This window comes from Cupressus sempervirens, chromosome 3 (assembly GCF_028749045.1).
Source record: "Cupressus sempervirens isolate cs-2001-9-10 chromosome 3, ASM2874904v1, whole genome shotgun sequence".
Lineage (NCBI taxonomy): Eukaryota > Viridiplantae > Streptophyta > Pinopsida > Cupressales > Cupressaceae > Cupressus > Cupressus sempervirens.
Window position 1 is genome coordinate 273,948,530 of NC_143120.1, and position 17,401 is coordinate 273,965,930.

Here is a 17,401-nt window from a genome sequence, read left to right on the forward strand (position 1 = left end):
ACTAAAAAGGGCCCTTTTTAACACACCCATAACATTTCCTTCTATTGTCATGATCACAATAACATGAGTACTAGATGAATAAGCAATCCAAGTAGTCATACTCATGCAAAACCTTAAATTCTTAAAGATGTTTGGTACAATAGTTTCCTTTGTAATTTAAGACAATTTTGTAAAAATGAATACCAAAATCACCAAAATCTTTTTGTAATGATATGAGACCATTAAAACTTTGTGCCTATAATCCTTTTTAACAAGCCCAAAATTTCCTTTCCAACTCATAGTTAAAATGTGCCAAGTGTCTTTTTGGAAAAGAAAAAAAATTGGAGTAAGGAAAGGGTAGCCCTTATTACCCTTAAGGCTCCTCCATGTGTTCTAAGAAGTGGTGTTATGCATGGTTGTCTATTCCCATATATTGCTCCCTCATAATAAGTTTACTTTTATCTTACAAAAGAAGATTTACCTCCCTCTAGCACCTTAACCCTTCCATTTGTAGCCCAGTGGCATCCATTGAGTTCACTACCCCATTTCCCTTTCTATAAATGTTTATGCATTTGTGATTTTTGAAATCTTAGCATTTGGGTAGTAGCATCATCAAGAATGGTATTGACCCTCCACCTCGTATTGGCCTTCCTGTGGATGGCTTGTATAATAACTTTAGAATATCCCTCCACTTTGAGATTAGTTATCCCTAAAGCTAAAGATATTTTAAGGTCCCATAGGAGTGCCATGCCCTCAGCCTAGTTATCTATGTGCTCTTTGAGAGGAACCGCATAGGCATCCTTACATTGACCTTTACATTCCCTTAATATGCCTCCGCTTGCATGTTTGTCTTCTCTAATAGCCCCATTAAACTTTAGTTTACACCATCTAGCCAAAGGTGGAGCCCATTTTGTATTGGCTTTCACCAACTTATTAGATATATCAGTTCTCTTAAATCTTTGAAGGAGCTTAAATTTTGTTGCAATTTCAATATTAGGAGTGGAAAGGGGTGAGTGTAAGACTTTCTAGTAACTAGCATTAAAATTTCTAAGAACATCCTTAGACCTAGATGAAAAGTAACCTAAGTGGTGTTTTCCTCCTCCTAAGAAATTCTTTTATTTCTTTCCTACACTAGTAGATGTGTAGGGGGATAAGTTTTCAAAGCATATTAATAAGGGGGTGATTAAAGAGACTAGTCTAGTTGATAAATTGTTTGAGATCCACGTCCATAGTCTAGTTGAGCCTCAACTTGTTCAGAACCTATTTCCAAATAAAATTAGCAACTTCATAGTGAATAAAGAGGTAATTAATGGTTTTTCTATTCTTTTTTAAACATGGTACATCTATTGGCTAAATTGAACCCCCTCTTAATAAGGTTATCCTGGTTGAGAACATTTCCATGAAGAAGAGTCTACCAAAAGAAATTTAATTTTTGGGATGACATTCTTATCCAAAAAATTTCTCCATTCAAAAATAGCATGACAATATACTAGAGTGGGATCATAGGCTGATTTGTTTGAAAAACATCCAGAAGGCATACGATCCCATAGAATTTATTTGACCATGTCAATCTGAGGGATCCTGATGTACTTTAGATTGTCATTCAGATCCTAAAAAAATATTTGTAGCCCCTAACTGTTAATTAAAAATTGGCTCAAGTTAATCCACCTTTTAATACTAATGTACCCCTGCACTTTATCCCTTAGTCTTTGTGGCAACATGGTAATCAAACTATGATTATTAGCGGAATTTAGTTGAGTAGAATTATTCAAGTCATCCTTCCAAAAATTGATTTTCTTACCATTTTCAAGTTGCCATATAAGACCTTTCTAGAGGAAATCTTTACATTTGGTAATGTTGTTCCAAATCTTGGATCCCTAGGAGAGCTTACCATCTTTAAACTTATACTTAAAAATTCCTATTTGCAAATACTTTTCTCTCTTAATGTACCACCAATCCTCTTCTTCAAGCATTAATTTTCAAGCCATTTTCTAATTGAGGGCTCTATTGATGTTTCTAACTTTCCTTAAACCCAAGCCTACAACTATTTTTGGGAGTATAGACCACATCTCAACTAATCAGGGAGAGCCATTTTTTCTTCTTAGTTCAAGTCCATAGGATGTTGTGTTGTATCATTTCCATCTTAGCAGCTATCACTATTGAGACCTTGAAGTTAGATAGGAAGTAGACCACTATACCTTATAGGGTAGATTTCTAGAGTTTTATTTTACTTACGCACCTAAGGATTTTTCCTTTGCACCCTACAAGTTTTTTTTGAGTTCTTTCCAGGATAGAGTCCCAAAACCTAGACTTGACATCCTTGAGCATGAGAGGAAAGCCAAGATAGGTAGAGGGGAGGTGAGTAGGTTGGTATCACATGATCCTGATAATCTTATTTTGAATATCTTGGTCCATATTAAAGAAGAATATTTTTCTCTTTTGAAGGATAATGTTCTGACTAGAAGCAATCACATATTAATCAAGAAGGCATTCTCCTTCTCTAGCGTCCACCACCAAGGACTTACCAAAGAAAAAGTTATCATTGATGAATAGTTGGATAATAGAAGAGATAGGGTCAAGGCTATCCTGATGCCTTTAACTTTCTAATCATCCACTAGTCTTTGCATGTTCCTTCCTAAGACCTCAGTGGTGATAATAAACAAATAAGGAGAGAGAGGGTCCCCCTATCTAAGGCCTTTACTAGGACAAAAAAACTCCCCCAGAGTGTCATTGACAAAAAAAATATAATTATTGATTTGTACACATTCTTTGATTAAATTAATTAATTTTTTTAATTTAAACCAAAGCTAGAAAGAGTTTTATACATAAAGGACTAGTTAACATTATCATAAGCTTTAGAAATATCAAGTTTCAAATTGGTTTCCTCGGGCTTACTTTTGTCCATAGTGTGTATGATTTCATGAGTAGATATGGAAGCATCTAGTATTTGTCTTCTTGGGACAAATCCCTTACGGTTTCTACATTCTTTGATTAAATTAACAAAAAAATTATCAAAACCAAAGCTAGAAAGAGTTTTATACATAAAGGACTAGTTAACATCATCATAAGCTTTAGAAATATCAAGTTTTAGATTGATACCCTCATGCTTAATTTTGTCCATAGAGTGTATGATTTCATAAGTAGATATGGAAGTGTCTAATATTTGTCTTCTTGGGAAAAATCCCTTATGGTTGCTACTAATAATTTTATACAGTATAGTTTTAATTTTGTTCACCATAATTTGGGAAAGAATTTTGTATAAGGTGGTGCAAAGTCTTATAGGTGTATAATCATTGATGTTAATAGGGGTACTATGCTTAGGGATCAACACAATATAGGTTTTTATTGTGCTTTCTTAACAATTCACCAATCCTAAAGAAGTCCCTAGCATCTCTAGAAACATCCACCACAACAATATTCCCAAATTCTTGGTTGAAGGCTAGTGGGAAGCCATCAAGGAATTGGGCCTTGAAAGAATTCATCGAGAACACACATTTTCTAAATTCTTCATCTAAAACCCTATCAAGGAGGTGTTGATTGTCTTTAGTAGTAACCACTTCAGGGACATATTGGAGGAGTTGATCTTGGAACTTGTTTGTGTCATTATTCATATAGGAAGAGAAGGATTTGAAGGAGCTGGTATCCAATCACCCTAGAAGCAGCTTGTCATTATAGGTTTCTCCCCTTTCATCATAAAGAGTGTCAATAGTGTTTCTTATTCTATGCTTAGTAGTAGACTTGTAGAAGAAGGAAGTATTTTTGTCCCCTTCCATCAGCCATTTCACTCTCAAATATTTTATCCAATAATTTTTCTCTCTATCCATGAGTTTCTTCCAATCCCCTCTCCACCTTCCCTCTTTGTGTTGAATATCAAGTAGGGCATTACCTTTGGCCAATTGGGCCTGGAGGTGGGAAAGAGAGAAAGAAATATCTTTGTTAGTAATGAAGATGTTTCCAATAATATTCTCACTCTATCTTTTCACCTTAGTTTTAATTAAATCCAATTTAGAATAGACTCTAAACATAGAAGTTCCTGCTATTGGGGTGTTCCACCACCTTTTAACCATCTCCCTAAAAGATGGGTGGGAACACCACATGATTTTGTATTTGAATGGGGGAGGCCCATGTAAGGGGGTTTCCTTCCATCAAAACATCAGCAGGTTGTGATTAGAAAGAGGATGGGGTAGAGACTTCAAAAGGGAATCATTGGAAGCCACCCAAGTAGAGAAAGCTAGGAATCTATCCAATATAACCTAGATCAAATAGGATCATTTTCTATTATTAGTCCATGTGAAGGGATTGCTGGTGAGACTAATATCCACTAGGTTGGAATTATTTATGAAGGTCACTAGGTCCCCCACACTATCAATATAGTCAGAAAAACCCCCACTTTTTAGAGGGGTGGAGAGGGGAGTTGAAGTCCTCTCCAAAAAGATAATTGTTAGAGGGGAAAGACTATGAACAATTTTCTAATTCCTCCCATAGGTATTTTCTACTAGTCCTAGTCTTAGGGGCATACATATTGAAGAAATTCCAAGTATTATGATCTTTCACAAAAGAGGCCAAAAGGTGGTTTTGAAAAAATGCAAGGAGAAAACCTTTGAGTCTAGACAAGTTCTAAAGGGTGGCAATACCCCCTGAAGCACCATTGGATTAAGAATAACAAAACTTGCCCCCAACCAAAGGTTGTTAATAATTTGGAATAAGCTAATGAAATTCATTTTAACTTCTTGGATCATAATAATATCCACCTTATGCTAAAAAATGTATTTTAAATATAAAATCGCTTCTTAGGGCTATTTAGCCCTCTTATATTCTAGGCTAGGAAGATAATTTCTTACCTCTTTGATGGGTGTCTAGGATGAGCTCAATAGCAATCTCCCTTGCAATAATCTTCTAACTCCTAGCCCTCTCTGTAGGTCCTCCTCTTGTAGAATCACCACTCACATCTGGTTTTCCCGTCTTCTTACATTTGGTCTTCTTCTTTTTAATTTTTCACTCCCCTTCCTCCTCGCGAGTGTCATCTTCCCCCAAAGTTTCCTCCCATGTTGCTAGAGGTCTTTTACCATTTTTAATTCTTTCATATAGGGGTTGAGTGTTGTATCTTTATGAAGCTTTATGCTCTTGTCCTCTTCTTGGTGTAAACATTTCATGGGGGGCTTGAGTGTTTAAGACTTGGAGAGATCATTAATACCATCCAACTCCACAAGGGTCATATTAGTAGCACTAACTAGAACAACTGGGGTTACATTTAGATAATTATTTATCTTTTGGGTTTCCCCATTAGATTGAGGCTGGAAAGCAGAGACCAAGGTACTTCCTACCTCAATCACATCATGTTGGTTGGTTGGTACCTTCAATTAGGTGACCTTAGGTTGCAAAATCTTAGCCAAACTTATGGTTGATATTAGTAGTTTGTGTTTCCTTCTCAGTAAGAACCTTTTGGATTTCTTCTCCTGGTGGGCCTTGCTAAACCTCTATGTTCTCATTTGATTTCTCCCCTTCTAAGTTATTAGTATTTAAGTCACTTTTATAGGTTGATTCATGGGTTTGAGAATATTCTCCCTCAAAAATATTAATGATCTCTAGGGAGGAGATTTTTCTTTATCTTTCTAGTTTTTAGTTTACAGGAATCTGTAGTGTGTCCTCTAGACAGTTTTGGAAAAATGAGGAAGCATTTTCATAAACTAGAGCTTCTATGTGCTTCTTGAACCTTGACTTTATAATGAAAAATGTGGGAAGGGTTTTATTTATCTCCACATTAACAAAGAACCTAGTGAACACTAGCCTAGATATGGAAATTGTGATGGCATTCACGATAATGTAATTCCTAAATGAATCCCCAATCCAACAATATATCTGATCATCCCAAATTTCCAATGGGAGACCATGTAACCTAATCCATATAGGCACCATATGAAGGAGGTCAATGGTCAGGTCAAAACCTAGCTTCCACTTAGCCAGAGTCAGGGGGTGCTTACCATATAGCCACGACCCCACTGAGATGATGTAGAGGTGTTAGAAATAATAGTCCACCAAGATAATTTGGGGGGGGTTGCATTAGTTATCGGATAGTTAAAAAAAAATTCTTCTTTAAGAAACCTTAACCATTCAACCAAAGTAAACAACAACCATAATAAAATGCACATAAACAATTACATTAGATATGTTGACTAGGAAAACCCTGTTGGGAATGATGCCCACAAGATGATGTACTAATATAAATATTCCTTGTTAGAGGATGGACCCTATTAGGAGTCTATTACAACATTTAGTATATAGATTCCCTATTAGGAGACTTTGAATCCCTATTAGGAGATTCTAACCTTGTTAGGAGTTGTTGTACAATGTATGCAAGATGAGCCCATTGCCCAAACATGCAATTTCAACTACAAGAAGGGCTCATTGCTCAAACATGTAATTTATTGTTATGGTCTTCTTTCATTTGTTCTATCAACCAAAGCAATCACTATCAAACCTTGTAGACTAGGTCACAAACCTCGGATCCAAATACTAAACCTCAAATCACTCAACAAAAGCTTGGTAATGAAGTTCCCTTCACTTCAATACTACTTTTCTTAACTTTGCATTCCTCTCTCTCTCTCTCTCTCTCTCTCTCTCTCTCTCTCTCTCTCTCTCTCTTTAAAATCTCTTCACATCAATATAATTCATGTCATACTTGATAAAGGAAAATGTCTTTCCTTTATACCAAGTCCTCAAAAAAATTCCCTAAGTTGGAAACTAGACCTTCTCAATTAATTATTATAGGACCACATTAAGAACACATTACACTTAGCGATAACATAAATACTTCACCTTGCAACTTGAATATCTTTTCATACACACAATATTATGATGAGAAAACTTAGCCACATCATCTTCACCATGTCTTCTTCATTTCCTCAACCTCAATTCACAAAATAATAGCTCTACTATAACATGCATCTATAAACTCTATCTTAGAATAGACATCACCAAAACTTACATAACTTCTTCTAGACTTATCCTTTCTTTTTCTAACATTAACTACATCTACTAGATACTCAAAAGTATCTCCCATAACCTTAGATAGTTATAATACTCAACTAGCTATCCATACCAACTTGATCTTTCTACTGTTCTTCTATCAAATACCATAGAAAACTACTATATTGACATCAATGACAAACTTAGTCATGAATGTAACATATCATCATAGTAACATATCTACAATACTCTGCCATAGGAATATCATCAGCATTCATGCTTGCAACAATCTCCCCCTTTTTCATTGATGGTAACATAGATGAAAAACATCTAGTTCCAAGAATACCAACAAAATATTGTTCAACTTACTTTTCAAATCCTCTTCATCAATCATTCTCCCCCATTGATATAGTTCAATGTACTTTCTATCAAAATGTCATTCCATGTTATGCTTAAGCCGAACATACTGTACTCATGTTGAACTTCTTCAACTATCATGCATATTGCTTTACCATGCTATTTTTCATGCCAAACATCTCCCCCAATGATATCAATGTCAAAGGTTTCAACAACCAACTTTACTGCATCAAACTTTACAACAACTAATTCTTACTTAGCTCGAGTGTCAAAAGACAATGTTCAAAACAACATCCAACAAGAGTCCTAGATATCTTTTTCCATCATAGATACTTCCCCATATAGGAAGCATTAGCATTTAGTCTAGACAAACAATGGTGTTATGCTACACTAGACTAAGGCACTCTTGCATCTTTTACTCTAATGTAGGAAGGGGCATAACCTCAAGCATACCTTGAAAATACTCAAAAGTCTCTTTGGGAAAAGGCTTAGTGAATATATCTACAATCTTCTCTTTAGTGCTCACATACTCCAATCTAATTTCCTTTTTTGCAATTTTCTCTCTCAACATATGATACTTAATAGAAATGTCCTTGGTCTTAAAATGCAAGACTGGATTCTTAGACATATTTACCGTGCTTGTGTTGTCACAATGTATGATAAAAGGTTCATTGATTTTAATCCTTATATCCTTTAGCATCTTCTTCATCCAAATAAATTTATTGCAATTATATGTTTCTGCAACATACTTTGCTTCCATTGTACTTTGTGATGTACAATTTGGCTTTTTACTTAACCAAGAAACCAATCGTCCTCCAAGCAAGAAGGCTCCACCACTTATGCTTTTTTTGTCATCCATACTACCTACCCAATCTGCATCAGTATAAGAACTTAGAGTGAAATCATTAGATCTGTCATACCACAAACTAAACTCAAATGTTCCTTTCAGATATCTAAATATCCTTTTGATTTCTACATAATGTGATTCTCTGGGATCAATTTGGAATATTGCAACAATTCCAACTACATTTTCTATATCCAGCCTAGTGTGTGTCAAATATTGCAATCCTTTGATCATAGATTTGTACTTTTTCTACTCAATAGTAGGTGTCTCATCCTTTGTAAATAACTTGTGTCTAGTTACCATAGGTGTTCCAATGATTTTGCATATTTCCAAACCAAAACTTTTTAGTAAATCCTTCAAATACTTAGTTTGATAAATACATATTCCTTCTTTATTTTGTATAATCTACAATCCTAAGAAATATTTCATCTCTCCTATCATACTCATTTCAAATTCTTTCTTCATCTCTTCGGCAAACTTTTCACTTTCTTCATCATTTCCTCCAAATATGATATCATCAAAAAATATTACCAAAATCATCAAACCATTATCAATTTCTTTCCAATAAAGATTACTATCTACCATAGCTTTTCTATATCCAAGTTCTATCAAATGGGTGCTTACTTCAATCCATACAATTCTTTCCTAAGGTTGCATACTATATCCTTATCATATGTCAAAGGATATCCTTCAGGCTGCTCAATGTATAATTCTTCTTCAAGTTCTCCATTCAAAAATACTGACTTGACATCCATCTGATATACTTTAAAAAAAGTCTATGGTGCATAGGCTAAGAATAATCTTACTGCTTCTATTCTAGTCACTGAAGCATAAGTCTCCTCATAATCTATCCCTTCTTTTTGTGAGTAACCTTTACATACTAATCTTTCTTTGTTTCTTACAACTTTTCCTTGTTCATTCATTTTATTTCAGAATACCCATTTAGTTCCTATCACATTCTTATTTGATGATCTAGGGACCGATTCCCATGTCTAATTCTTTACTATCTGATCCAATTCCTCTTCATGGCCTATTTCTAATAATCATCTTTACATGCTTCATTTGTATTCTTAGGCTCAACTTGAGATATCAAACATAGTTCTTCATTTACTCTACTTCTTGTCATCATACCTTTGTCTTTTCTTTCAATGATCTACTCGGATGGATGATTCTTTATCATATTCTTTCCTAAAGTAGGAGTTGCTATCTCAACTCTTGGCTCTACTAAAGGTTCTGAGCTTTTTCTTGACTCTCCTTCATTCTACAAACCATTTTTTGTCTCAAGAAATACCTCATCATTCCTTGTCTTAGTAACAACATCATCATCTAAATTGTAATAAACTATTCTCCCTTGTATCCTAAATTTTTCATCAATTCTCATATTTGCACTTTCCATAATTGTCTTAGTTCTCTAATTATAACATTTATAAGCCTTTATTTTCAATGAATAACCAAGAAACATACCTTCATCACTTCTAGCATCAAGCTTACCAATATCATCATCTCTTTTGATATAACACTTACTCTTAAAAATTCTAAAATACTTAACTATAGGTGAGTGAGAAAACCACAGATCATAAGGGGTCTTGTTTGTGTCTTTCCTGACTTACACTCTATTCATAGTGTAGACTATTGTATTCACATTTTCTCTCCAAAATGTCTTGGATAGATAACTTTTTGCTAACATAACTCTTGCAACTTCTGTAACTAACTTGTTCCTTCTCTCTACAATGCCATTATGTTTAAGGGTTCTCAGAGCTAATTACTATCTTTTAATTCTATTTTCTTCACAAAACATGTTAAACTCATTTGAAGTAAATTCTCCTTCACTATCTAATCTTAAACATTTAATCTTCATATTAGATTCATTCTCAACCCTATTCTCGAATATCTTAAACTTGTCAAATGCCTCAGATTTATCTTTAAGAAATGCAACCCACATCATTCTAGAAAAATCATCAACTAGAATCATAAAATACTTTTCATCGTAGAATACTTTAGTCTTTTTAGGACCACTAAGATCTATGTGTACAATCTCTAGCTTTGCTATACTGGTAAACTTCTTGTTGGGAAAAGAAGTTTTGTTATGCTTAGCCAAAACACACTCCTTGCAAATTGTATTAGTAGGCTTTACACTCTTCGACAAATCTCTAACTGCAAACATTCTACTAGTCTTCACAATACTATCAAAAATTATATGAAAAAATCTCTTATGCCATAACCAACTATCATCTACTTTTGCAACCAAACATGTCATTTCAGTAGGTTTTAACTAAAATACATTACCTCTAGATTTGGTTCCTATTCCAATTACCTTTCCATCTTTGTCTTTTATCATGCATATTTTTTCTATGAACTGCAACTGATAACCTTTATCTACTAATAGTCCAACACTCAAAAGATTGTGCTTTAAACCATCAACAAAGTAGACATCCTCAGTGTTAGTTTTTTCATCAAGAGTTATGGATCCAATACCTTTAACTTGGCATGTTGCATTGTTTCCAACTCTAAAAATTCCTCCATCTTGACTTTTGAAGTCAAAAAACTTGTTTATATCACCAGTCATATGATGTGAACAACCACTATCAATTATCCAATCAAACTTCTTCTCAACCTATGACACCAAAGCTACCTTTTCTAGACTTTCATTTTTAATTTCCACAAACCCAATTTCATCATCACTAGCACTTAATGCATGTTCATCATAATCATTATCTTCATTTGCAAACAAATACTCTTTATCTTTTCTAGGTTTGTAATTTCCCTTATACTTTTTCTCTCTTTTAGGACACTTAGATGCATAATGACCATATTCATCACAAGTCCAACATTTAAAGATTTTCTTACCTCCTTTTTCTCTTATTACTAGAAGGGCTACTCCTTCTTTAATCTTTCTGTCCTCCTCAGATTTGCTACTGTTAGAAAAATCTCATCCAGCACTTGTGCTCCTTGATAAATTAGGTCAAATATTCAATGCATTGAAAGCTATCTTTGTTCTAGTCAATTCTTTGGACTATCTAAGTTCATTCTCAACTACTTCAAGTCTTCCAAGGAATGTCTCCTTTGTGAAATCTTTGGTACAAGATATCAACAATTGTATCATCTGAACTACTGACTTAAATGGTGGTGTTAGAGTCTTTAGTATCTTCCATATATCCTCATCATCTTTTTTGGTTCCTCCGTGAGCTTTGATACCTGCAAAAATTTATGATATCTTACCTATATATGTTCTTACAGATTCATCTTCCATCATTTTAGCATCTTCAAACACACAAATCAAACTTTGTAGTCTGAACTTCTTAGAATGTGCATCTCCTTCAAAACTATTTTCCAAAGCTTTCTAAATCAAATGTGAAGTAGCAAGTGATTTTACCTGATTGTACTCAATTTCAGGAAGTGCAATCAATAAAGCTTCTTTAACTCTCATGTCATACATAAAAATATCTCTTTCTACCTTGGTGCAAATTTTCAAATCCCTTTCAGCAATGGTTGTCTTCTTTGATTTTATCAAGTTCCAATATCCCAGACCCATACACAACATAAGTGTCTTCATCTTTTCTTTCCAGTTTTCATAATTTGTTCCATCAAACTTCATACTATATTTCCTAAACATATTTTCCATGGATCTCCCAAAGTTGTTAAACTTTATCTTCAAGGACCCAGTGCTCTAATACCAATTGTTAGAAACAATAGTCCACTAAGATAACTGAGAGGGCATGGGGTGAATCAGTTATCTGATAATTAAGACATTTAACTTCTTTAAAAAAACTTAACCATTCAACCAAAGTAAACAACAACCATAATAAAATGCACATAGACAATGACATCTGATATGTTCACTAGGGAAACCCTTGATCATAGGGAAAACCCCAGTGGGAATGATGCCCACAAGATGATGTACTAATATAAGCATTCTTTGTTAGAGGATGGACCCTATTAAGCATCTATTACAACATTTAGTACATAGAGTCCCTATTAGGAGACTTTGAAATCCCTGTTAGGAGTTGTGGTACAATGTATGCAAGATGAGCCCACTGCCCAAACATGTAATTTCAACTATAAGAAGAGCTCACTCCTCAAACATGTAATTTAATGTTATTTTGTTCTTTCCTTTGTTTTGTTAACCGAACCAATCATTGTTAGACCTTGAAGACCAGGTCACAAACCTTAGATCCAAATATCAAAGCTCAAATCACTCAGCAAAACCTCAGCAATGAAGCTTCCTTCAGTTCTGCACTGCTTTGCTCAACTTCGTATTCTTATCTCTCTCTCTATTTACAATCTCTTCACATCAATATAATTCATCATACTTGATAAAGGAAAATTTCCTTCCTTTATACCAAGTCCTCAAAAAAATTCCTTGAGTTGGCTATTATAACTTCTTTAATTAGTTATTATAGGACTACATTAAGAACACATTACACTTATCAATAACATAAATCTTTTGACTTGCAACTTGAATATCTTTTTATACACACAATATTATGACGAGCGAACTTAGCCACATCATCCTCAACATGTCTTCTTCATGTCCTCAACCTCAATTCACAAAATAATAGCTCTATGAAGAGATATAACAAATTTACCAAAACATGCCTCTATAAACTCTATCTCAAAATAGACATCACCAAAACTTGCATAACTTCTTCTAGACTTATCCTTTCTTCTTCTGCATTAACTGCATATACCAAATACTCAAAAGTATCTCCCATAAACTTGGATAGTTATAATACTCAACTAACCATCCGTACCAACTTGATCTTTTCACTATTTTCTATTAGATATCACAGGAAACTGCTATGTTGACATCAATGACAAACTCAGTCATGAATGTAACATATTATCATACTAACATATCTACAATACTCCCCCATAGGAATATCATTAGCATTCATGCTTGCAACAAGAGGTCCTCAACAGTCATAAATTTGAAAAGGAAAAGGCTACCTAGCATAACAAAGGTAGGGATACTCCCTTTCAATTTCCATTGGTGCGTAACCCATTTCCTCACCATTTCAATCGAAGGTTGGTAGTTTAGGACTTCACCCACCATCGCTAGATGTAGATCTTTCATGGTTTTGTCCACCATTGAGTCATGGACACCAATCTCAATACCAGTGTTCATGGTGGTTATGTTGACCAAGACAAATTCAAGAATGATCTTGGGAGCCCTCACATGCATAGATTTTCAGCCATTTTTGGTGGAGTTCATGATTCCTACAATTTCACAATCCACGTTCTGTGACTTACCTTCCACCAACAGAATAAGTAGAAGACCATGGTCAGCTTCAGCCAACATTGAGTTCGAGGATGGCCCCAGAGGCACATGGCCATAAGACCTGGTGGGGGAGGAAGGATCCTCCCCAACAACAAGCATTAGAAATTTGAAAAGCAAATAAAGTTACAAAGTTGCAGAGCTCTTTTCTTAGAAAGCTGCAATGAATAGTGGAAAGAAAGTATAAATTTAGTTTAGTTATGTTTCTTTTAAGTTAGCTATTGTTAGAATGTTGCTTGAAAAATTTAATCTTAATAGTTTTATTTATGTTTATGTCTATTTAATGGGTTTCCTATACAAGCCCCTTTTTTAATAATGATACTTTGTATAAATTTGTAAACAGTTGAAATCATTCCTCACTTAAAAAATACAAAGTTTATAAAATTCTCAATTCATAATATTAAAAATACGTACCTTCATCAAAATAATGATTAATACAGTTCACAGGTTAAAATAACTGTAGAGACATAAATTGCTGGAATAACCTACCATTACAGGGACAAATGCATTTCGAATCCAATTAGGTAGAGTGGAAACAAGGTTTCCTAGATTCTGCTGTTCACAATAGAAGGAATTTTCAAATTAAAATATACGAGCAGGGAATAACTATGTTTGGTAGCATCTTTAACATATGTAAACAGTGTTCAAGTATGCTCTACATCTGCAATCATAGAGAGGAATAAACCATGTCATTGAAACACCACACGACGGACAACATTATTATCACACATGCAAAAGTACAAAACACATTTGAAATTTAGAAAACTAATGATACAACCAGCTAATTATCGACAGATCAGCAATGACGAGAGCATTTAAAAAGCATTGAACCATTTGTTTTTAAATATTATATGTCTTTGGAGTTTAGGGAAGAATTTATTTTTCTCTCTACCAACCTCAACTCTCTTTACACGAGATCAATGGACTATTATGAAAAATAGGAACCAATCCGTAGAGGAATATGCAACCAACTTGTTTCAATCGACGTATATTTTATACCACCGTCAATCAGCTTTTGAAGAGATTACTTACATTCTACGGAAAGCTGTGCAATATATGATAACGAGATACAGCTAGTCCCTAGAAGTAGCTTTCCATTGAAAGCAACGATGAATTCTTCGAGCAGAGTTACATTGATGAGTGTTGTATGTTTCGTTGTATTATTATTATGTTGCAGTGCTGTTTCTGCACAGCTTAGTGCAACATTTTATAGTACAACATGTCCTAGGGCGCAGAGAATAGTCAGAGCCCTCGTCAGGCAAGCTGTGGCAAACGAGAAGCGAATGGGAGCGTCTTTGCTGCGCCTTCACTTTCACGACTGTTTTGTCAATGTAATCGTCTCAACCCCTCCGTCTCGTTATTTAGAGTTAATTATCTGTAGAGAAAACATTAATGTAGACGTTGTGTAGTGAACAAAATTGTCAAATGCAGTTTCTATGTGATGCTAGCTTTTGAATTTGCGTCCCTTTCTTAGTAATAGAAAAGTACTCCAAATTACTCGTGTGTTGCAGAAAATTGATTAAGTAAAAAGAAATCAACATGCAACATTAGGTTTTCATGGGCTGACAAATCAACGTTGCTAGTGAACAATCTATCACACGCATAAAGACTACCTGTCATTCTAGATCTAGATAAAAGTGCTCATTTACAAGTTTAGTAACACCTACAAATCTATAGAATCTTTATCCTTAAAGTGGGTTTTCCCTTACCAAGAACGACATCGTGTTTGTTGGTGCAAGATACTTTATTCTGACAGGCTAACATTTATATGTGTAAAAGAATTGCTTTTGAAACTTAATTAATTTTTTACTCATTGTTGTATAGCTTTTTTGCTTTTATATTTTCACACTTTCCAACTGGGTATGGTGAAGATTAGCCGGCACATACCTTTTAATATTTTCCTATTCGAAGCCATAATTGTAAGCTTGTGGAACCGATTATTTACTAGCTGGCTATGATGCTAACCATTGCATGCATCACAATAATAATAATAATAATTGACATGTTTTGGGGATGTAGGGCTGCGATGCTTCAGTACTGTTGGACGATACACAAGGTTTCAGAGGAGAGAAGAATGCAGGACCAAACGCAAACTCACTGAGAGGATTTGAAGTGATAGACAAAATAAAAGGCATATTGGAGAGAGTTTGTACTGGAGCTGTTTCCTGTGCCGACATTCTGGCAATGGCTGCTCGTGATTCCGTAGTGGAAGTAAGTAATTACTCTTCTATTACTTCGAAAGTTTATTCCCTGCCGCTTTTCCCACTCAATAAATTTAAAAGACCATCTAACAACTCTTTTGTAATTGGCAGTTGGGAGGGCCTGGATGGATAGTAAACCTCGGAAGGCGAGATGCGAGAACTGCAAGCCAGAATGGTGCAAACACAAATCTGCCAGGCACTTTTTTTAACCTCAACAATCTCATCTCATCATTTCAAGCCCAGGGACTCTCTGTAAATGACATGATTGCCCTTTCAGGTAAAATTCGTCCCATTAAACATTGTTCTATTATACGAGTTCTTATGAATCACTATTAATGAAACATAGGTCAATAAATTTGACATATCTTAATAACAATATAAACATAATTTTATATTGTGTTTGAAAGAATTGATTTTCCTTCATGCATCATCTGTTTCAATTGACGTAAATTCCAAGAAAAATAATAAGAAATAAAATTGTTCAACGCAAGTTAACCTCTTTCATATAAAAACTAGGTGGCCACACAATTGGGCAAGCGCGATGTACTGCCTTCAGAACGCGGGTTTACAATGAGCGCAACATGAATGTGGCGTACGCCTCTTCATTAAAGACAACGTGTCCAAGCAGAGCTGGCATTGGTGACAACAACCTCGCACCCTTCGATGGTAGCAGTTCAAATTTGTTTGATAATGGGTTCTACAAAAACCTTAAAAGCCAGAAAGGACTTCTGCATTCTGATCAGGTGTTGTTCAATGGAGGCTCTGCCGACGCTCGTGTTTCCTTTTACAGTGCCAACCAGACTGCCTTCTTTAGAGACTTCGCTGCTGCCATGGTGAAAATGGGAAACATTAGACCACTCACTGGTAACAGCGGAGAGATAAGGAAAAATTGCAGGAGGTGGAACTGATGCCTCACCAGTTCTCTTGCACTTCAAATAAATTGACTCGTAGTAGCCTATCATTTCCCGTCGTCGAATCAGGAGACGTTAGTATATGACTGGTTCTTAAAGGTTGTATTGGAAAAAATAAAAAATAAAAATTCTTTTCTCCATGGGTTTGTTCCATGTATTTATTTATGTTGTTAGAGCAGTGTGATGCTCTTCTTTCGAATATTGTATTTTCCCATTAAATCTAAAGTTATATAGAAAGTAAATAAATAATAATAATAGTCATTCTAATTCCTCTGTCATATTGCTTGTTGATAATTCATTAAGCATCATTATTTGTTTTGAGAGAATATAAAAAATTTATAATATAAAATTTTGTATATTTATATTTATAAAATAAATAACAAAGTATTAACACCATCTATGTCCTAGGACATTATAGTCAAGCAGTAGAAAAGCATACTCTAACTCTAATGGTCAAAGTCCCACCCAAAACTTACAAAAACACAAAATTAATCAAAATCATCTATGTTCTTTGAATAGTTTAAAACATCCACACCTAAATCTAGCTTGACTCTAAACTTTAAACTACTAAATTTATTTACCATGTTCAAAGACTTACTACCCCAACAATAGCGGGGATAAATAGAGTAATCAGTTAACATAATCAACCTCGACATGATCAAGAGTTTATAGAAATCTTTGTAAGATAGCACATAAAATAGGCAACCAATAGTAAACCCAAAATAAAAGTACCGAAAATATAGGAAAAGTAACGAAGCATGTTTAATGTTCTCCAAATCTTCATTGAGGTACTTGATCTCTTCAATCCAGTTCTTGATCTGGGTGGCACTCTTTACCTCCTCGCAATTCTTGTTCTTTGCTTGGCTTG

General features: G+C 34.6%; 1 protein-coding gene across 1 annotated transcript; it reads left to right on the forward strand.

Annotated features, from left to right (window-relative positions):
- The first annotated feature begins 14,524 nt into the window (after positions 1 to 14,524).
- LOC149565993 (peroxidase P7-like) lies at positions 14,525 to 16,530 on the forward strand. Its single transcript, XM_089817318.1, has 4 exons — positions 14,525 to 14,752; positions 15,441 to 15,632; positions 15,734 to 15,899; positions 16,139 to 16,530. Exons 1-4 carry the CDS (start codon positions 14,531 to 14,533, stop codon positions 16,528 to 16,530), a joined length of 972 nt encoding a protein of 323 aa, XP_089673444.1. The 5' UTR covers positions 14,525 to 14,530.
- Positions 16,531 to 17,401: the final 871 nt, after the last annotated feature.